This window comes from Vanellus vanellus (genome assembly GCF_965231255.1).
Source record: "Vanellus vanellus genome assembly, chromosome: 5".
Taxonomy (NCBI): Eukaryota; Metazoa; Chordata; class Aves; order Charadriiformes; family Charadriidae; genus Vanellus; species Vanellus vanellus.
The window spans coordinates 45452197-45475023 of NC_138910.1; the positions used below are offsets into that span (position 1 = coordinate 45452197).

The window sequence follows — 22827 nt, forward strand, 5'->3', positions numbered from 1 at the left end:
CCTGGCTGCGATAGCCGCTGCGCGGGGCGGCAGGGCCGGAGCGGCGTCTCCTCCCCTCTCCTCCCCTTCATTCCCCGTCCCGTCCCGGGACCGCTGCCGCCTCCCGCCCGGCCCGGGCCCCACTTGCGGCAAGGCTGGGCGGTGGCTCTGGCGGGGCCCGCTCGCTCCTCGCCCGCACCATGGCGGCGGAGCGCGGGGGCTGCTCCCTGGAGGCGGTGCCGCTGCCGCCCGAAGTGCGCGAGAGCCTGGCGGAGCTGGAGCTGGAGCTGTCGGAGGGTGAGGGCGGCCGGGGCCAGGGGGCCGGGGGCGGGGAGAGCTCGGCCCGGCCGGCGCCGCGGCAGGAAGCCCGCGGGTCGCTTCCGTTGTCCGCCCGGGGCGGGGCGGGAACCTGGTCTCGCTGAGGGGGCTGGGGGGCGGTGGGAGCCTCGTACCCCGGTTTCTCCCCCCGGGGCTCCTCTTCTGCTGCCAGCCCTCAGAGGGGAGCCGGGATGGGAGGGGGCGCATTTAGCAGAGAGTCTGACTCGGGACTGCGAGGTCTTGCGCCCTCCTCCCTGGGGGACCCCTTTTGCAGGAGGCGGTGGGGTTCACCCGGTGGCTGATGAACCGCGGGGGGGGTGGGGACGGCTCCAGCTGCCCCGCGTCCCCGGCCCCCGGTGCCTGGGTGGAAGCGGTTGTAGAGGCCTCTTCAGAGGCATTTTGTGAGATGGCCATGAGGCGTTTTTTGTTCAATCTGAGTTGGCCCCGAAATGGTCAGTTAGTGTGCAGCTGAATACCTTTTATCTTTTTTAATATTTATCCCTAATTATAGCTTTAATCTTAAGCCTTTCGCTTTGGATCTGTCCATAATTCCCACTGTTTTTATGCTTTCCTGTATATCAAGTTTCCAGGCAGGAATATGGTGACATTCCCTCCACACCTTTAGTTAAGGAGCCCTTGGTCAGAGGGGCAAAGATGCAGTGCCAGGCTAAGGTTCGCTTTGACAGTGTACTTAAGCCCATCTATTGGTTTGCAGCCCCCAAAAGGCCTTTTTTCCTTCCACCTCCAGGCTTGTGTTTGGTGATAACAGTCCTTTTGTGATCCCTGTTAGAATTACACTTGTTTTTGTGGTTGGATTGGGTTGTGGGTTTTTTTTATTTGTTTGTTTGTTTTGTTTTTGGGTTTGTTGGTGTTTTTTTTTTTTTTCGGATTGGTTCCCTGGCATGGCCCACCCTGCAGACAGACAGGTGTAGACACTTGGTGTGGAAGAGCATGTAAGATGTGGAAAAGACCGAAGCAGCGTTTTCTGGAAGCAGTTAGTCATTGCACGTTCCCTAGCTATGTTGTCAAGCTCCACTTTGGAACAGAACAGCTAAAAAGCTGTTAGAGCCACGATCCTGGGGTAGCCTGCTCCTCAGATGTTGCAGTTTTCAGATCAGTATGCTCAGGTGGGCAAAACTGGGGTTATTTTACCTTCATATGCTGGCTGACATATGTCGTGGTTTAGGAAATGATTCACAGATCAGCTGTTCTCACCTCCAGTGTGGAACCTTTGGTGCAGAGGCAGGGAAAAAGTATAGGATTAGTAATTTTGTTGTCCAAGTTTAACCTGCCACTGCACGTCTGCCAGAGCAGTACGCGACACGTACTGTTGCTTGTGCAAGAGGAGTTTCTGTGACTTGTGAGCTGCAGCAGTGTGCAGCTGGTACCTGCGTGCTCTCACAGTGTAGACACGCTTGGTACAAGAGCTTTTGCATGTGTGCTTGCTGGTGCTTGCAGGTTGGCCAGGATATCCTGGGGTTGGCTCCTCTTTTGTGTAGGTCCTGGCTCTGTGTTTTTTTTTTTAACCACTGGAACATTTTTTTTAATATATGGATCTGTGGTATGTTAAATCTGTGAAACGCCTAAAGTGATTGCGAACTGTCATAGTACAGTGCGTCTCATGCTGAAATTTGTATTGCTGGATTAAGTCATTGGATAAAGTAATAATGTTAGCTCAAACTTCTTGACCACTCTGAAGACTTAGTTTATGATCTTAGATGCCATTCCTTTTCTGCCTTGCCTTAATGACTTGAAAGTGTTTGCAAGCAGTTCTTCAGTGTCTGGTAATGTTATGTGCTTGTGTTCTGCGATCGCTTGACATTTGTATATGCTGCTTTTAATGGACCTCTCCATCATTAATATTCAGAACTTGCTCACTTGGAGAGGAAGGAATTGTGATCTAGGATTAGATGCTTGCATTTTAATCTATGTGAAGTGGAAGTAAATTGGTACATGTAGAGATTGTTGGTTATTTCCCTATTTTTATTTGAGCAGAATACAGCCCATAGTGGAAGGCCACTGCTGACAGTGGCTTCCTCAGGTTTTCAGCAGTCTTTTTACTGGACATACGGTGCTCTTCTGCGCTTGGTGTATGGATGTTGTAGCTGACCTTTGCCTTAATGAAGGGGGGTGTGTGTGTGAGACACAAAACAAGCAGCCTGCGGGGAGGTTTAATGGGGGATTTCTTACGCTGAATATGCTGTAAATTAGAGGTCATACTTGGGAGGATGTTACCATAATCTGAGAGGAATTGTGAAGGAAGGAAAAGAAGAAACTTGAGAGCAAGTTCCTTTATACTTTGTATGTGTACGTTGTTAATTGAAATGTCATGTGTGCTATGCTGAGGCAGGAATGACTAATGTTCTCTTTGATTACATTATTTTCACCTATAAATAAATCAGGAGAATGATTAAAAACTTCCTTTGTTTTTGCCCCAGGTTGTCATAGTGAAAGCTGGGAAATTGTTTGCATTTAGATGTAGAGAAAAGTGGAGACAGAGTACATTGCTAGTTTCTAAAAATCACTCAAAATCCCAAATCAAGTGTTCAGCTTGAAGAGTTTTGGATGGGGAGGGAACTCCAACTCTTGCTGCAATTCTGGTCACATGCACTCTTATGGATCCTTCCACTTTTACAAGATTCTAATCTCTTGATTGACAATTTTTTGTATTCTTCATGTACTAGAAAAATAATAGTTGGGGGTGAAAAAGAAACCTTAGAACAATGCTGATGTATTTTATCAACACTAATTTTTCTTGTAGAAAAAAATGGTGAATCTTTTAGTGAAAACTAAGAGATCTGCTACAACATTTTTGTGAGATAAGAACAATTTTGAGACAGTGATTGGCAGCTAAGCTGAATTGTAGCTTATCTGTAGATTAAGCTTTCTTACCTTAAGACTGTAAGATGCTGCAACTTTCTGATGTAATGGAAAGATGCAGAGTTCCCTAATCAGTCTGACAGGATCTTCTGTGAAAGCACGAAAGTACTTTAGTTCTTTATTAGTCACTATAAAATGTTTTTTTCTTCTGTCTTCTGAAACAGAACTAAGGTTATAAACCCCCCTTTTAAAAAAAATTAATCCAATCCACATTGGAGATTTTGTAAGAAAAACTTCAATGTGCTTTTTTAAAGCCTGTAACTGTTTTATGATGGTGTATCTTATATTTGTGTGTATTTTTATGTATCTAAATGTACTTGTACACTGCTTTTCATTAAGGTGTGATAATTTTGAAGAACAGGTCTCATTTAGACACAAATGGTACTTGTATAATTTGTGCATTCAAGAAAATCACGTTTGGTTTGAAAGCTGTGCCTCAAAACAACTTTTGACTGTTCTCTTGTGCACAAGGCTCCTTGTTTTTATCCTTTTCAGACCTTTCCCAGTGTTTCTCCTACAGCTTTTTCCATGGCACATAGCTATAATTTGCTGTTTTATGCAATAAGATGCATGTTTTGGGTGAGAGAGAAAAGCTTGAGAGGTCATGAAACCCTTCCTCTGGCAGAAATAAATGTTGACGTTTAAAGACCTCTTTCTGAAGAGCACTATGTGCTGTACTTCCACCATTTAAGCAGCTTTACTTGTACTCTTCTAAGCCTAGGGGATGTGGAATTGGGTCATTTTTTGCTTCTTGCAGGTCATCTGTGCAGGAAGATGCCTTGCTTGTTCCTTTCTAATCTAAGGACAATATATGGAGGAGTAGAAGTAGTCAAAGTTAAAAACATACTATATATCTGTATAGCAACAAGGACCAACTGGTGTTAGCTTGTGTGGCTTTGTCTTCTAGAGTTGTTTGTGGTGGTAGTCCCGTCAGCTACCAGTTTGGTGTCTTATGAGAACATATGGCTATGCTTGTTTCTTCTCTTGGAATTTTTTTGTGCTTGTTGCTATGTAGTTCTGGTGAGATGGGGCTGTTTGGATGCATAACTTATGACTTGCATTCAGTAAATGTATGTAAAAGTTGCAAAAAGAAGAATGTGGGTTTACAGACTTCCAGGTGGCTGTTTGACCAGCGTGTGAATATTACAATGGTTTTCTTTTCTTTTTCCTGAATTTCTGATCAACTTTAAACATTAAATATATGGATTTGGCTTTTCTTCTGTTTCCTAGGATTTGTAGGTCAAGCTTATTTTGGAACTGAGCTGAAACTCTTAACAGAGATTACCTGTTGTAAAGAAGTTAAAGATACTATTTTTTCCTAGTCCAAGTCTATTCTGTTACCTCTCTGATTGCTAGACGGGAAATGCTGTTCTTGATGGCTTCTATCAAACAGGCTACAGAATTAGTCCTGAGATAAAAATGTATTGTCATGTAGTTTACCGTCTTAAGTATAACTTGATTTTGCTGTTTATTTGGGATGTTGGGTTTTCCATCTTTTAACATGTTGCCCAAAGTTTCTTCTGAGCCTGGTTAAGTTTTAGTGGAAAGCATGGTGGTTTAGATGGAGTGTTCTATGTGCGGCTTTCTCTGGTTCCCAATGAGGTGGTTGTGTCAGCCTGGACAGAAAGCTCACTCTCACATAATTTTTATCCCATTTATTTATTTCCCACTTAAGAAAAGAGTTGTGTGACAAGGAAGCTTTGTCAGGGGTTGGTTTTTTTTGGGGGGGGAGGGTAGGGAGGCTGAGGTACTGCAAGTAGTGTAATGCATACAGCTGAGTGGAAGAAGGTGTCGGCCAAGAAGAGTTTCCTGAAAAAATTAAAGGTATTTAGTGTCTGACATTTTTGGCTACTGCAAACATTCTAGCCATGCTCCAGCAAATACTTTTTGCAATAATTGCTAGCCAGTATTAGCCCATACTAACAGTCTGGTTGGGTTCTTTAAAAAATAAATTGATAATAGAATATTCTGGGGGGGCAAAACATCTTTCTTACAAAAACTAAAGGCAGCGGTCAGAGCTGAAAAGTTTAACTTAATTGCATTTGTTATACTAGCAGTATTGATGGGGTATTTAAAATACTGTATTTGAAGTCTAATGAGGACAAGAGACACACATACACACATTAACCTGTTATCCTTATGATAAAGCATGGTATTTGGGTGTTAATTTTTTTCTGGTCTTAAAGTGGTAGTTTTCTGTTATGGAAGTCTTCAAAAAGTATGTCTGCAAGGTACAATTGTTTACCACTTCTGTGATCATTTTAAAACTCGGAAATAAATATAAACTGAGGCTGTCAGTGAGAAGAACTGTTGGAACTGGGGAGAGAGATGCTTGGCAAGTGGATGGTAGTCTGTGAAACTTGACCTGCGGCATCTTTGTTGCTTAATTTCTGGGCCTCTTCAGCAGAAACTGTTAATTGCGTGATAGTACATGGGGCTTGCCAAATGCCCATGTGGGGACTGAGTAAGTCTACAAAGCTTGTTCTCACATTACACCTGGCACAGGTCTCTGGACGTGGCTGACTTGATGTCCTTCAGGCTAGTTTGTATCCTTAGGTCCGGTTTGTGACTGAAATAGTCATGCAGTGTTTGAAGGGAAGCACGTTTCTGATTATTTATTTATTTATTATAAAATGATCTTGTAGCAAGGAACAGCTGCCATTGCAAGCTTCATGGTTAACCTATGTGAGGGATCCTTTGATACTGGTCATCAAGGTATCTGAAGAAGGGCTTTGAGGGATCATTGTTGGTGACTATCAATTGATGGAGCAAGGCTAGTTCATTCTGCCAGCCTTATCTGGAAGTTAGGTACTATTGTAGTCTTTAGGAATACTTGCTGCTTTAATGCTATACTGTGTATAAGCCAACAAGTGGTAGCTAACAGAAGTGTGCTTTTTATGGGTACAAGGATATTTGAATCCTTTTATCAAAATGCGCCTGGATTTAAACTGGTTTTGCTTTGCCAGACTTTGATTGTAAAACTATGCGATGATGTGGCTAACATTACCTTCCTGAAATATTCAGAGAATGTAGTTACAATGGCTTGACCTTGTGGGAGTCCAGTGTTTCATTGGTGGGTCTCTAAGCACATTCTCATTTGTGTAATTCTTAGGTTTATGTTGTTTAATGTGTGTATTATAGGATTATTATTAGGGGGAACATTCAGTTAATTAAGGAAAAGAGGGGCTTTTCATAGACTGTAACAATTGGAGGATTTTATTTGCTGCTATTTATAATGAACACAGTGAATGTGTATATGAAATTCTAGTTACAGCCATCTTCGAGTTTATCTTCTGGGAAATTAAAGCTGCTGCCTTCACGGTGGTAGGCCTTTGCTCCAGAACCTTCTTTTTGTTTATGTCCTAGCATATTTCTTGGCTGCTGTGAAAAGCTGGTGAAGCTTTGGGGCCTTATGGCTAAAAGGTGTTATTGCTGGATGGAGTTGCTGTCCCAGCATTTCTGTTTCACTGATGGCATCAGGGGATGCAGTCATCTGCAGCCATTGACAGGCTGGCTGTGAAGTAGCTGCCCAGTGGGTTGTCATCGCTCTGCCTCATCACATTGCTCTGACTGGTCAGCTAGTCCAGGTCATTAAAGAACAGGGGCCATATGACTATTGCTTCCTGGAGCTGTGTTCTGGTCGCAACTGAATTTTCTTTTATAACAGCAGCCTCTGAAAACTAGATTGCTTTTAAAGCCCCTTTTTTTCCCAAGTTAAACTTTCTGATTATGGTAGAAAACACAAATTAACTTGTCTAATAAGGGGATGTTTGCAATGAAGATTTTTTTTTTTCCTTACTGGTTATGACAATTTTAATGATGTCATTGCTATTAAACTGTAAAAATGAAATAGTATCCTTACTTGGTATGGTCAAGAATGCCGTTTTCTTCCCAAAAGTGGGTTCAGAATCTTCCTACTCTGCTTCAGGATAGGACTGAAGTTCATTTGAAGGCTACATATCTGTTGACATAAAGAGAGTCCAGCTAGGTGGCTGTTAGGTAGACATCTGGTATGTGGGATGCTTCCATCCATTGTGCTCCTTTTGGCTGCAGCACGTTTTGCAAGGCTGTTAAAGCACTGAATCTTGCCCTAACCATAAACTAGTTTGCTGCTAGAGCGGGAGAGGAAAGGAGAGGTGGAATGGAGGAGGGAGGCATTGCTACTGGGCTAAGTAGGAGTACTTCTTTTGAGCCAGGCTACTGGTACTGAGATGATAGTAGCTGTTTTTTCTGTACATCTTTGTGTCCTCCATTCTGTGCATCAGCCACATGACATTGTAAAGATTGTGCTGGTGGGGTCTGTTGCTGACAGTGGCTGTTGAGGTTGAGCTGTCCTGTCTAGAATGTGTGGAAGGTATTTTTCTAAACTGAGCAAGATGTTGTAATTGGGAACATACCCATTGTTTCAGAGTTATCCCATCACATTAGTATAATTGTAACAGTGACAACTGAGACTCTTGTAGCTATGTTTCTTGGATTACTACAGTGAAAAACAATTTTACACATTTTTACTACTGTCCTTTTTTTACACATGCACCACTTAATTTTTTCTTTTTTCAAATGAAAAGCCTATTCCTCAAAAAGGGGGAAGACTCTCTTCTCGTTCACCTGTGGGAATGCATTATAGCTGAGTTCATTGTCCAAACCTTGCTATGTTCTCCATAGAATTAGTTCATAAACTGGGGATTTAAGAGAGACAGCAGTTAACATAGATGGCATGAAGAGTTCAAAGTCTTATGTACCCTTCTACATTGTGAGAGAAAAACAAATTCACCCATTTTCTTTTTCTTACCTTATGTGCTGGATGATCAGAGCAGCAAATGGAAAAAAAAAAAAAAAAACCCTTATTATTTTTTTTTTCCTCCCCTCTATTTTGGAAGGTAATGAGAAATTGTTTTAGGGGCTCTTTTTGGATTGGCCTTAAAGATTAGCAGCAACCATGCTGCAAAGTTCAGTTGTGGTAGTGGAATAATATGATTGACTGTGGTTTTCATCTGTAACTCGCCTTCCCTTTCACTGATTCCCACTCCCCTGTCATATTCATTTTCCATCAGTGTTATTCTGCCCCCTCCCTTTTTCCCCTCGTTCCATCTTCTGCAACATGGGAGGACAAGCAAGGTGTCTTATCTTAGCTGAGGGCATCCTTGCAATTTTTATTTTCAGCTGCTTCTGATGAAAACAGTCCTGTGAGCAGTGAGAATCTGCAGAAGGACATCCAGTCTTATTTTGATATCTGTGGCTTCCAACTTAGGAGTTATGGGGATGCACTTAAGGGCTTACAAAAAAAGACTAAATCTACTGTGTTGTTATCTTTATTGCTTTGAGGAAACAGAAAATGCACAACCAGGAGAGCTGGAAGTGCTAGGTCATCAACTCTCTTTCCAATCAAAGCAGAATTTCAGACTCTACCAGTTAGGTGGTTTGGGCTTTTTTTTTTTTTTTTTTTTTTTGTCTTTTGGATTTCTGCTGTAGCTAACCAGTGTTTAAATTATTCTTCCTTGTGTTTGAGTAGAAGAATGTAAAATACTCTCCATCAGAAGCAGTTCTGCATTGAATGGTCAACTGTAGTTGTTGGAGATTGAGGTTGAAGACTTAAGTGGCAGCTCGCTATGTTCCTGGAAGATGCCTTAATTCATTGCTGATCTGAATGGCAACAGTAATGATAACTGTAAAATCCTGGGGTTTATCTAGCTGAGGCATAGGTAACATTTGTCAGAAATTTCTTAAGGGATTTCTTTAGATGTGATCCTGGGCAGACTGCTGTAGTTGACCCTGCAGGAGCAGGGGTTGAACTAGGTTGAACTTGAGATGTCCTTTCCAACTTCAGCTGCTCTGTGGCAGAGGGCTGGTCTTTAAACCTTGTTATTCTTTTGTATGTTGCTTTGGCAAGGAAGGTTAAATCCTGGTGAGGAAAAGGAGTATGATGGCAAACTTTAAGACAATTAAAGGAAATACATTTTCTTCCAGGTGTACTCATGGAAAAGTAAGTTTCCCTTAAAATCATAAATGCAAGTGTTCTAGCTCCCTATCCTCTCCCCCAAACCTAAATCAGGCTCTGCCAGTCTTAAGAACATAAAGTGATTCTTTTTTTTTTTCATTTGCTAGCTGTAGGAAGCTGTTGTTATTTTGTTTTGGTTTTGTTTTTCTTTTTTTTTTAAGGGATAAACTATTCTTCTGAAATGTGTTTTCATTGATGAAAGGCTACGGGCATTTTTTGGACTGAAAACCAGTATGATACAGAGATTCAAGATGCCCAAGATGCCAGCTTGGTGATGTTTCATACCCCTGAGTTACAGATGTATCACCCAATTCTGTTACTGGAGGAAATATCTTTGTACTATGTGTGTATGCAAATACAGAGGCAAAATATTTCAGTCTCTGATTACACAACAGTCATTTGGTTATAAAAAACTTGTGTATTTACCTTGGAAGAATTACCAAAGTGTTTGACAGTTTCTTGGCACAAGGTTTGTAGCTCTCAAGGAAGTGTAAAGTTGTTGCATTCTCTGGAGATTTCTTGAAGTGATGATTGACCCAAATTTGAAGATCTGCAGCAAGATGTAAGTGAATGGTTTTCCTGCGCTAAGGTTGAAGAAAGCAGTTCTGCAATGCAGAATTCAGGAAACCAAGCTGAAACGTGTAGCTGAATTATTAAAGCCTCCAAATCATCATTGTATCCTTCCGTCTTTTTTACTGTTTTATTACAACCTCTTTTCTTTCTCACTGTTGTTTTCCCAGCAATGCTCAACAGGACACAAAGATCAATCCTCCCCTGCAGTCTTGTTGAAAAATGCAGCATTGTTTGGCTTGCCTCCTAACAAGTGCATTTTACTCCTTTTTAATAACCTGTTTTCTTTTAAGCCTCCTTGGATTTTTTGTTTGTTTTCCTGTGTTGGAGCGTGTGTCATGTCGGTAAGCTTATCAAAAACACCCACTACAAGACAATGAAGAAAGAACCAGCTCGTATCTTCCATGTTGTTACTTTTAAAGGTCAAGGCGTTTCTTTTATTATCTCTATGAATCTTTCTTTAAGAATTTGGATAGACGTCTTACAGCTGGTGAATATAATTGGGCCTCATCCCTTCACTAGCAGGATCTTGTTCAGTGTTCCTTCTGGATGCCAGAAAGAAAAGTCTGACAAAATTCTGCCTCTTCTTGCATTTGCTATTTATGGACACTGAAAATATACTGATAGCTGATGTAATATTAGGAAGATAGATGCAAATCATCTTTTATTCTGGCTGTTTATTTTAATTTATCATGGCTTAAATTTTCCAGTTTTTTGTCCTTTTCCCTAGTTTTCTTGTTTCTTTCATTTTTGGTTATCACCCACTGCCCCCCCCCCCCCCCAAGTGCCTTTCAAAGTAAACAGCTATTTCAGAAGAAAGTTATGAGGGTAGCATGTCCTTATTTATCCTTAAAGCAATATTCCACTCTAATGCTGAAACTACTGATTACGCTTAACAAGCTGATGATAAAGTTTGAAGGGTGTGCATGTGTGTGTATATATATATATATGGGCAGTATCAGTTCACCTAGCTTTTTCCTTCCCACTGAAAAAGAATGTAATACTGGGATTTTGCTATGTCCCTTTCTGCTCTATTATCCTTTGTGTAGTGGTTTTCTGATGAAGTTTGGGGGCACACTTCTGCTGCTGTGGGAGCTCATTCTTTCCATTTCCAATCTTGCGCACAAGAGAGTCTCAGTTTTTACAATGGGAATCTTGTGCTTGCCTTGCTTCTCTGCTTTCTGGCTGCTGCTGTGAAGGGAGCTGGAAGGGGCCTCCGTCCATCCCCAGGCGCTGAGTAGGGTGTTGTTTCACCAGACAACTGAACTAAAGAAGTAGCTGTTGCCCAAAAGGGGAATTCCTGTACCCAAGCTTTTATCTTGAGCTACATCTGGTGCCTGTCTGATGCTGTGGTACAGTGGCAGCAAGTTAACATGACAGAAAGTGAGTATTCTTTTTTTAAAAGCAGGTTAATGAGCTGAATTGGCTTAGTGTTATAGCCTGATGGGCTCAGGGCTTGATTGGGTTGAGGCAGAGGGAGGAGGGTGTCAATACTTCAGCTTAGCTGCAACATGAGTCCATACCCAAAACTGATTTTTTTCAGCATCTCTCTGTATCTATACTGCTGTTCCTTCAGAGCTGTCCTGGATCCAGCCTGGAATGAAACATTGTCCTTGCTGGTTATAGCAGCATTTTGCCCTTCTAGAACTTGAAATATACAAACTCCCATAAATCATGGTGTAAGATCAATACGTTACTGTCCCACAGATCTGTGACTAATCAGATACAAGGAAAATAGCAGTCCACTCAATATTTTATCAGATAGGGTTTCAAAAAGCTATCTGTATATAGAGAACTGAAAACCTGTAATGGTAAGTGGTTTGACTATACCCTAGAGGGCCTTCAGCTCTGTCTTGCCACAGAGAAGTTTCAGCAGAGCACCCCAGGAACTGCAGCTTTTTTGGAGGTGAGGAAGGCTGGAGGTTTGGGTTCTGTTTTGTTTTCCTGTTGCAACAAGGTACATGGGTAGGATGAAGCCAACGATAAAGGGTGCATGTACTGTGGAGGATGGCAGTACAACTGTGAGGCTGAAAAGAGAAGTCCTGAGAATGATATAAAGGTTAAGGATAAGCAAGATTTTGTGCAAAGCAGATTCAGCTCACAGGTGCTGGTAACCACCAGGCACTGTGCACAGTCCATAGTGGGAATGTGTAATTTGGGGGAGTGACAGGGGGAGCAGCAGTGAGTTTCCCCCTTCATCAGGCTTTCGATTCTCTGCTATCTTGCAAGCTCATGCTGACGCATTACCCTCCAGCAGACCTCCATGCTCTGGATGCGCTGGTGGGTTTGATTAGAATTACATGTTGTTTAACAAAAATATTTTAAGTTTCTCATTACAAATGTTTGTGTATAATTTTTATTTCGTGGGAATTACTTCAATTTGCAGAGTATTCACTGTTTCCAGAGTTAGGAGCTCAGTAAAGATTTTTCCCTTCTTTTATTCTTTCCAGAAACAGTATTTGAAGAAAGTAAGTATTTAGGTTTGGGCATATTTTTAATTTTTTTTGTCTTAAGTTTTCATTTACAAAGTAACAATCACTAAGAAAATTAACCAAATAAACCAGCTAGTTGAGCTTGTAGTACATGTTGTGGAAATTGTGCAGTCCCAAGAACAGCCATTGTATTCTTGCTCTTTGCCTTCTTTCTACTGCCCTTAGGTTATACATGTGCATAGTAAAATTCATGACCTTGAAACTTCTTAGCAGTCAAGCTGATGAACCTAGAGTCACTCCTTAAGCAGGAGCTAGAGGACTTTTTTTTTCCCTTGCTCTAGTGCAAGTGTGTTGCTGCTCTGTGAGCTTTCATGTCAAGAATTTTCACTCTGGAGTTTCTTCTGGTTTGACTGCACATAGTCTCAGTTGACTTTTGGGCTATGCTTATAATTTACCCAAGAGACATCAGCATGGTAAGGAGTAGTTGGCTGTTGTGAGTTTGTGTGTCATATTTTTGCTGGTTGTGAGTTTGTTGTCCTTGAGCAGTTTGGTAAACTGAGAAATAATACATTTTGTAGTCATCAAATCTGAAGTCGTAGCTGGACATGTCAGTATGACCAATAGTGCAGGAGTAAAGGCAGTGTGTGCCTTTATCCCTGTGCTCCCTTTCCAGCTGCACCTGCCTTGTTTGTGAGGTTTTGGGTTACTTTTCTTGAATAATGCAGTAAACCGCTCTGTTTATAAGCATTGCTGTAATAATTGACCAATGTTGTTGTGTGACAGATGAAGGAATGTGTTAAGGAAATGGGTATTTTTAAACAGAAAATGCTCTTCTGATTAACTTAGTGGTTAGAACAAATTATATCTATATTTCTAGACTTCTAAAACTTGTAATGCCAGCATTAGCTGTATCAGCAACTATTGCCTAAATGAGTGCAAAGTCATGGTTTTCTTAAAATTTGGCTTTTAGCAGATACTGACACTTTTCTGATTTGTTTTGTTTTTATTTCCATAGGACATCAGTTTATAAATTAATCAGTACCTGAGACTGACCATTAACAAATGAGAATCTTCCCTTCCTAACAAAAGGTGTTGTTCAGATGTCCTTCAGAATGTTTAAATTCTGCTAATTGAAAGAAAACTTTGGGTGCTGGAAATACTTGCAACAGCTTTTTGCAGGAGGCAGGGGCTGCTCCAGAGACTGTAGAATGAAGATCTACAAAAGGCAGCACTGTGGTTATTGCCATTTCCTTTTTCAGTGAAAGTAAAAATTATTTTTTTTTTAATCTTACTGTTAATAATAGAAGCTTGTGGCACAGCACACTCTAAACTAGAAAAACCTTGCATAGTTTTCCAGCAGGAAGAGAAAGGGAACCAGAACCACATGGAATAACTTCTAACCCTGTCAATAATGTGCTTCTGAGATGCGCTTGGCTAACAGGCCACAGATCTTACCAGGTCCTGAATGATGAAGAAGGAGCTTCACTTTTTTTTCTTTTCCAGGATAAGTGACCAAAAAAATTACTTATGGACTAGCTGTATGAATTCTTACTTGGAAAATTGAATAATCAACCACAATCTGACAGCATTGTAATAGAGGCATCAGCACAATTCCCAGTTCCTGAGAACTTCTGTCCATCTTAAGCTGTTAACTTCTGTTTGTAGTTAATTTTGTATTTGCTTGTAATTATGGCTCGATATTCTAATTTTACACTACTGCTAAGATTATAAATAATACTTTAAATGATAAAATAGCTGTTTGTAAATCCTGGTATATATTACTTTTGCCTCAGCAAGTCATATGGGTCTTAACTTTGTGATAAGTATGTGTTGCAAAATCATAGCAGGATAGTTGTGATGATGAAGGTAGCTTACAGGCTGGTTTGAGATAACAGAGGAAGAAGACCAGAAAGCCTAGTAAAAAACAGTAAATGGTAGATAGTAGTAAGAAATAAATGAAGTCTTGTACTTTTAAAATGGAAGCTCTGTAAATAAGATCTGACAAATTCAGTGGCTGAGTAGGTACTTATACAGTTGCTATATTGCTGATCCTTCTGCCCTAGCAGGACCAGTGTTGTCTGGCATGCATCCGGAGGAGAAAAAAATAATTTAAAAATAATTATAAATACCCAAAACTTGTGCATAGCTAATATCTCACAACTTGTTCCTGTGTCTTCTGTGCCCTACTGCACTTAGTTGCATCTTCCACTTGGGAAGCTCTTGCATCAGTGTTGCTTTTACTATTTATTTGGGTTGTTTTCCTTTCACAGTTAGGCCATTTTGGTCACTGTTGTGCTACAAACAGATTTTTCTTGACTGTGGAAAGAGCCTGTTCTTGGTTTTATCCAACTCTGTCCAAAGTCTTCAGCGCTAGTGATAATCCACGAGTTTTTTGGGGGCTTTACCTTTCTTTAGTAGTTATTTGTAAGTACTGAAATGAACCGGTACATACTTTAGGCTTAACTTTGAGCTGTACTCTGCAGTGCTTCAGTCATGCTTGGTGAAGTTTGACAAGCCCAATAAACTGAATCACGGACATTCATGTATATGTTCAATGTTATTTTATGTTAAGTGCACATGGATTTATTTTTTTTTTAATAATAAAGATCAAACATTGTAAATGAAGTAGGTTGTAGCTCTTGTGGCACGATTCAATGCATGAAACTCAATAGCCATTTCTCTGTTATGTTTGCAATATGGTTATGTGTTGCAGTGAAAAGTGTGATAGCAGGATAAGCCCTTCTGGAAAAGGTGGGGGAATTAACAGCAGTCTTATGACTTTGGGCAGACACTTTCCTTAAGAAGAGACATACCTGACAGGTATTCTGTGAGCCATTTGTTCTTTCCCTGCTGTCCCCCAATGTTTTTTTCCGTTATTGTCTATAAGATTGTGATAAAATAAAAGTGACTGGCTAAATCATAACAAGAGGTAGCCTTGCTGTGTTAAAACAAGCAATGTTTTGACAGTGCAAAATAAAGAGAGATTATGAATCAGTACGAGATCATTCCCTGTGGTGACTGAAGGGTATTGTTGGATAGTTGATGACTCATGCAGTATTGATGTTATCAAAATTGTGTTCATCACATGAAATAGGTTCTCAATGCACTTTTATAAGGGAAATTCTGAACTTCAAAACTTGAGAACTTATTTTACAGTCGTCGCTGCATATCATATTTGGTATAATGACTGCAGTAAAATTGTTAACTGATGCTGTATAAAGACCATTGCTTTCTTTTGTGCTAGGAGGATAATAGGACTATTCACTGGAAAATAATGTTGTGCATAATTGATAGAAATATCTTTGGCAAAATATGGTTCAGATTATTAAATAAAGATATTTCGGTAAGCACAATACATTGTGACGGGGGGGAGGGAGGAGGATATCCTCAAAACTGATCATGTTGACATACTATCTTCAGATGATAAACCAGCTGATAAAATAGTAACTTTTGCAGGTTTATGGATGTGTAGACATTTTTAATAGCAGTGAAGTAATACACATTTAATGGAATGAAGCCATTGGATGCTTAATGGTAAATGCCAGTGGATTATATTTTAAGGCTAAGGAAACTTATGTTTAAAAGAAATACAATTACCAACATCATAGGAATTGGTGTTACTCCTTTGAGACTCATCTTCAGGTTTTGGACTTGTTTTTCTATATAAGTGATTTATTAGATTCCAAGCTTATCCAAGTATTTTTAAATTGTTTATTGAATTCCTAGTTTGTGCAGTCTACACTTAACTGGCATGAGCAATTACAAAAAATATAATTATATTGGTAAGTTTACTAGAGAAAATATTTGAAGAGATTGCAGTGTTGTTTTTTTTTTTTTTTTTGTGAAAACCAGGAGGCGCTATTATTCCAGTTATTTCTTGAATTGAATCATAGAACAGAATTACAGAGTTGTTTGTGTTGGAAGGGACCTTTAAAGGTCATCTAGTCCAACCCCCCTGCAATAAGCAGGGACATCTTCAACTAGATCAGGTTGCTCAGAGCCCCATCCAACCTGACCTTGAATGTTTCCAGGGATGGGGCATCTACCACCCCTCTGGGCAACCTGTTCCAGTGTTTCACCACCCGTATAGTAAAAAATGTCTTCCTTATATCTAGTCTAAATCTACCCTCTTTTAGTTTAAAGCCATTATCCCTTGTCCTATCACAACAGGCCCTACTAAAATGTTTGTCCCCATTTTTCTTAAAAGCCCACTTCAAGCACTGGAAGGCCACGATAAGGTCTCCTGGGAGCCTTCTCTTCTCCAGGCTGAACAACCCCAGCTCTCTCATAGGAGAGGTGCTCCATCCCTCTTGGTCATCTTTGACTTGCTCCAACAGGTCCATGTCTTTCCTGTGCTCAGGGCTCCAGAGCTGGACAAAGTACTCCAGGTGGGGTTTCATGAGAGTGGAGTAGAGGGGCAGAATCACCTTCCTCAACCTGCTGGCCACACCTCTTTTGATGCAGTCTAGGATGTGGTTGGCTTTCTGGGCTGCGACCGTACATTGTCATCTCATGTCCATTTTTTCATTCACCAGTACCCCGAAGTCCTTCTCCTCAGGGCTGCTCTCAATCCCTTCATCCCCCAGCCTGTATTGATACCAGGGGTTGCCCCAACCCAGGTGCAGGACCTTGCACTTGACCTTGTTGAACCTCATAAGGTTGACACTTCTTGAGCTTGTCCAGGTCCCTCTGGATGGCATCCCGTCCCCCAGGCATGTCAACCACACCACTCAGCTTGGTGTCATCTGCAAACTTGCTGAGGGTATACTTGATCCCACTGTCTGTGTCACTGATGAAGATATTAAGCAGCACTGGTGCCAACATGGACCCCCGAGGGAGGCCACTTGTCATTGATCACCATCTGATCATTGAGCCGTTGACCACTACCCTCTGGATGCAACCGTCCAACCAATTCCTTATCCACTGACAGTCCATCCATCAAATCCACATCTCTCCAATTTAGAGCGAAGGATGTTGTGGGGGACTGTGTCAGAGTCCTTAGGGAGGTCCAGATAGATGACATTTGCAGCTCTTCCCTTGTCTACTGATGTAGTCACTCCATCGTAGAAGGCCACTAGGTTCATTAGGCAGGATAATCTCCCTGTCCTCCATGAGCATAGCTTCTCGGAGGACTGCCATGACTCTTCAAATATCATAAAGAATGTCTTGACAACATCAGCCAATTCCCTCGGGACTCTGGGATGCATCTCATCAGGTCCCATAGACTTATGTATGTTCAGGTTCCTCAGGTGGTCACAAACCTGATTTTCTCTTACAGTGAGAGAGACTTTGCTCCCCCAGTCCCTGTCTTGCAGTCCATCCCCTATAGAGGTGTGGGAAGAGAGGTTTCCAGTGAAGACTGAGGCAAAAAAGTTGTTGAGTTCCTCAGTCTTCTCTTAGTCCATTGTTACCAGTTTGTCAGTCTTGCTAATCAGGGGGGTCACTTTCTTTGCCCTTACTTTTCTGGCTGACATACCTACAGAAGCCCTTATTATTATTCTTTGCATCCCTGGCCAAGTTCAGCTGCAGCCACAGCCTTGGCCTTCTCAGCTCAGGCTGCCTCCTGTCTTGATGTCACCAATTAGCGCATTTGCGTTGGTGACCAACAGGTCGAGTATTGCATCCCCTGTGGTGGGGCTGTCTATTACCTGGCTTAAGACGCTATCTTCAATGTACTCCAGGAGTCTCCTGGATTGCCTACAGCTAATTTTCCAGCAGATGGCGGGGTGGTTGAAATTCGCCAAGCAGGATGAGAGCATGCAAGCGATGCCTTCTGTAGCATGTAAGAAGGCTTTGTCAATAGGCTCCCTTTGATCGGGCGGCCTGTAGTAGACACCGACCACAAGGCTCCTTTCTTGCCTCAGTCTCTAATTCTTACCTGTAGACTTTCAACCTGCTCGTGGCTATTCTTCAGAGACAGCTCTTCACACTATCCATTTCTTGATGTAGAGGGCAATGCCTCCACCCCTCCTTCCTCGCCTGTCCCTTCTGAACAGCCTGTAGCCATCGATAGCTGCAATCCAGTCATAGGATTCATCCCACCAAGTTTCAGTAATGGAAGTTAGGTTCCCATGACACTTCATGGAGAGTCTTGAATACATGTGAAGTTATTAGAGGAGGTTCTGAGCGGCAGGTCCTTTAATGACTGAGGGCTGTTAAAAGTGGGGCCTGAAAATAGAAATAAATACAAAATCTGTCACTTGGCAGAAGAATGTCAAGTTGATGTCTTTAACCTTTTTTTGGTGTTTCCAGTAGATTTTACTGGATCTTGATGCGATGTTAATAACATTACTGATTTCCAGCTCTGGCAGGAAGGGACTTCACTGGTAGCTTTTGTAGTGAATTTTATTCTTGCTTACAACAAAGAAAGTAACAACAGGACCTTTCGTGGTTTGGCCTCAGCCACCAACAAAGAACCATGGGGCTGCTTGCTCAACTCCCACAGCTGTGGGAGAAATCGGCAGAAAAAGGCAAAACTCGTGGGTTGAGATGGTGCAGTTTAACAGAACAGCAAACAGGAAGAGAAAAAACAGTGACACTGAGAAAGAGAAGCAGTTAGCTGGGCATGGGTCACGTGGTATGGAATGCCTGCCTCCCCTACCTACTCCTTGGGGAAATTAACGCCATCCCTGCCAGAACCAGGACAGACCTTAAAGAAAAATCTGCGTGCAGAATATTGACTTTGAAATTACTTCTCCCCCCCCCCCCCCCCGCAATGAATTGTAGAGTTTTTCAGGGGTGTTGCTGGTAGCTGATATGAGTAATTAGAATTTCTTGATTTCAGTCTTTCTTCTTCTGGGAGGAAGGTTAAAATAATACTGCTTTCTAGAATATGAGGGGAGGGAACCTTAGCAACTGTAAAAGCTTCAGAATTTTAAACTCTTTAAATATCTTTCATAATTTGGAAACTAAAATTACTTCCGGAATTTATGAGTAAATCAGTTTAGCTGTTGAAAGAACACTCGAGTATCTAATAGAAAGATAAGACGCTTTCACATTATTATCCACTTGTGTCAGTTTTTGAGTGTTTTAAATCCATGGTTTATGGGTAAATTCATATACACTGAAAAAGTTTACAAGATAATTATGGAAAGCTACGATGCCTTTGTTCCCAAGAGGTGCTAAAAAGGGTGTATCTCATTTCTGAAGCACAGGAAGATTTAGACAAAACTGTAGAGAATATAGGATTATTGACATTCAGTTGTTTTCATATATGCTAAGAAGACACATGCAAAAGTCAAAAAAAGCTTTGCAGATTGGAAAGCTTAAAATTGCAGAATTTTGGCTGAAAAATTGAGCTGTTGATAATTTTCTTGGGAAAGGAGTTGAATTTCCAAAAGAGAAATCTTGTAAAAATATATGTATGTAGTAGTATAAATATTGCACTAAACACATTTTTCGGGAGTAAAAAATTGAAATGCTGCATAACTTTATGAGAAAATTGTGTTGGGTCACTTTCCAGATTTATTTTAATCTGTCAGACTAACGGATAATGGGGAAGTTGATGGTGACATAGTATTTCAGAACTCTCTTACCAGACCTCTGGAGGATCTAATGTTTCTAGGAGTAAAAAGCAAAATGTTTTCATGAATTAATAATTCATGAATTAATAAAAGTCGTGGTAGATAAGTGGATAGTAGCTCTGGTGGATTTCTTCTCCCTCGTATTAATCAAGACTGGAGAGAGAAGACTGGGGAACTTGAGAAACCTAATCAAGTTAGATAAATGGGCAAGGCATTTGTACAGGCCATGTCACCAGCTTCTACATATTAGATTAACAGGAATTTAATTGATTTAAAATTCCACAGCTGTTTATAAAATGCAGTAAGGCCATTTAAGTGTCTTCTGATCATAAGTCAAAGTGAAGGGACTAATTATAGCTGTTTGAAATGCTTAGCTCTAAGAGTATTTGTATTTTTTGTATTACCAATGTAGGTAATGTACTTCTTTATTCCAGTCTAAAATAACGTAGAGCCCTCTGTTGTGAACAGGAGCAGCTTTGTCTCATGAATGTTTAAAACAATTATTCAAATAATTTAAACATGATTTGGGGTGTCAATTTGAAAATGCTAGTGCATTTAGTTTGTTATCTCAAAAATCTTTAAAGTCTTGGTGGTAATTGAAATAGTCACTACCATAAGAGGTGGTGTTGAATCATAACTCTGCATTATGTAGTGACTGTTACATTGGGGGAGAAATAACTTCAGATTCATAACTTCAAGGCAAAACAGTCCATTTTTGTCATTTGTATGGATATATGGCTGTGCTGTGCCCCAGTCCTTTCTGGTGACAAGACAAAGTAAATCTTGATTGTACAGCTTTGTAGTGCTTTCCTGAAAATATAGTATTCAGACTTCATTGGTTACATAAGAAATAAAAAAAATCCAACAAAATGCTTTGATAAGCACTTCTGCAGAACAGATTTTTTTTTTTTTTTTTTTTTTTTAAATAAGTAAACTTCTGTGCTGGAAATTGAGTTCAAATAGCATGCTGAGTAAGCTTAAATGGAGTGAGTATTGCAACATGAAATGGAGTGGATGTCATCTACATTATGTTGCCTTCTCACTTGTGCTGCCGTTCATTCCCCCATCTTCTGTGATCTGCATCCATGAGCTCTTACATTGCCTGGAAGCCTGTTTACTTTAACTTTGAAGGAAAAAGCAAGCAGCCCTTTAGCATGATCCTCTGACATTTTTATTTTTGTTCTGAAACTTACAGATTTGCTAAAGTGGGTCTAGACATTAAGTAGTTTAATGTGCTACTGTTAAACATAACCTTGTAATCAGCTGAAAAATGCTTCTGTACCACAGCACTTGAAGGGTAATGTCAGTGGTGCCTTAGGTTTGCCTAGGCTTTTGGAAGCAAATGTCAAAATCTATTGCTTTGAACAATTTCACTGCTAATGAGTTTCCCACATGGAAACTTTTATGTTTCAATCTCCTAAGTTTAAGTGCAGGAGACTGAGTGAAAAAAAAACACCTTATCAGTAGATAGCTTTATTCTGCAGACATCTAGAGGTTATACAAGGTGAAACCAGATCCAGGTGTTATCTTTGAAAATATCAAGTTCTGTGCAAGCAGTGCCATCTCCTTTCTTTCTTTTTTCTTTAAATTCTTCTGTGGTCTTGCTTTCAGTACTGTATCCAGTCCCAAGAATTCAACAGGTTGTTGCTGCTTCATCAGGTTCTGAACACCAATGAAAGGAAAGGTGCTGCTGGGGATCTTGGTGAGATTTTTGAAATAAATCCATGCTCAGGCTAAATCTGAATTTAGGATCAGCTGGCTTTTCATACCATAACATATATGAATGAGACCATTTTGAGTATAAACAAATACAAATTTTCTATTTTGGGATGAAAAAGTTTGAACACGCAGTGCCAGCCTAGTTCCTCCTTCACAAGTACTTCCTGTCTGTGCCCCTAACCATGACCTTCCTGTTCATGTGCTCTTGCATTCTGAAGTCTGTTCTATCTTGACAAAAGAATTTAAAAACAAAACAAAAACCTATTCAATATTCTGTTCGTTGAACAATGTCTCTTCAGTGCACTTGATGAGTCAGAGGTCTTGTTGAAAAATAAATATGATCAAGTAGATTTTCCCAGTACTTGCATGCAAGAGACTACATTGGATTGAATGGGTAAGCTTAAGTGATACTTTTGAACTCCCATATTTCTCTTTGTAGCTTTAATGTTTGTCTAAACTTGCATTTTGGGCAGTTGGACGTTTTATGTTAGTACTGGGTAGCATTGCATGTGGTGGTTTTCTTTTTTTTCCTTGGAATTGAAATTCTAGAGGCAATTGTACTAGGCTTCACTATTATGACATCAAATATGGGCACTTTAGAAAGTTCATGGGCGAGTACTGTTTTAACAGAACTGCTTGCAATCTCTTTATTTTAATGAAGAGATTCCAAGTGATTAAGTGATTAGTAATCACTTAATAGTGATCACTGTTAAAGAGCTGTGGGGGAAAGCTGGTAGTAATGGAAGAGCTTGAGGAAAACATAGCTGTTTGCTATGAAGCTGAAGAACTTTGGTATTTCACTAGTGGCTGAGGACAGCATAGTCCCTTGCTGTTTGGTATTTCCTTTTGTGCTCTGGGCTGCAGGATGTTATCCTGTATGCTAACTATGGGATTCTAAAGACCTTTCTGTGAGCCCGTTTAGATCATTCACTTAAAAGAAAACTAATTTTCCCCACCCACCCACCCACCCATTTTGTTTCTGTAAAACAACTTGTGTTTCCTGGGTTAATCTCACTCAGGTTTTGGAGGGGTCTGAGTGCTGGACCTGGTGCTGAGTTGTGTCAGAAGTAGTTGTTTGGAGTGCACTGAAGGGGCGCAGGTCTCTCTTCCAGCTGCACTCCCACCTTGTGCAGCCCCACCCTTTGCTTACTTGCCAGGGTGAAAAATAGTTATGCTGCCACACCCCTCCTCACCCACCCTCTTAATGAACTGAAACAATTTTCGGCACATTTAAATGTCTTTTCAACAGCACTTGCATTAATAACAGCACCAAATATGCATGCCAAATTTGGCATAAGCTGTGGACATGGGCAAGGTGCAAAAGAAGATTGAGAAAGCATGCATGTGAGAGAAGAAAAAACAAAATCTCTTGAATGAGTTGTCTTGGCTTTGACACTCATGGCTGCTC

At 40.7% G+C, this 22827-nt stretch overlaps 1 protein-coding gene across 2 annotated transcripts in view; it reads left to right on the forward strand.

Moving 5' to 3' along the window:
• The window catches only part of DIP2A (disco interacting protein 2 homolog A), a 138022-nt gene continuing 115195 nt past the window's right edge, over positions 1 to 22827 (forward strand). For both annotated transcript variants that reach the window (XM_082483809.1, XM_082483810.1), the window contains exon 1: positions 1 to 276. In XM_082483809.1, coding sequence (XP_082339935.1) covers positions 180 to 276 — 97 coding nt within the window. In that variant the 5' untranslated portion in view covers positions 1 to 179. The remainder of the gene's footprint in view (positions 277 to 22827) is intronic.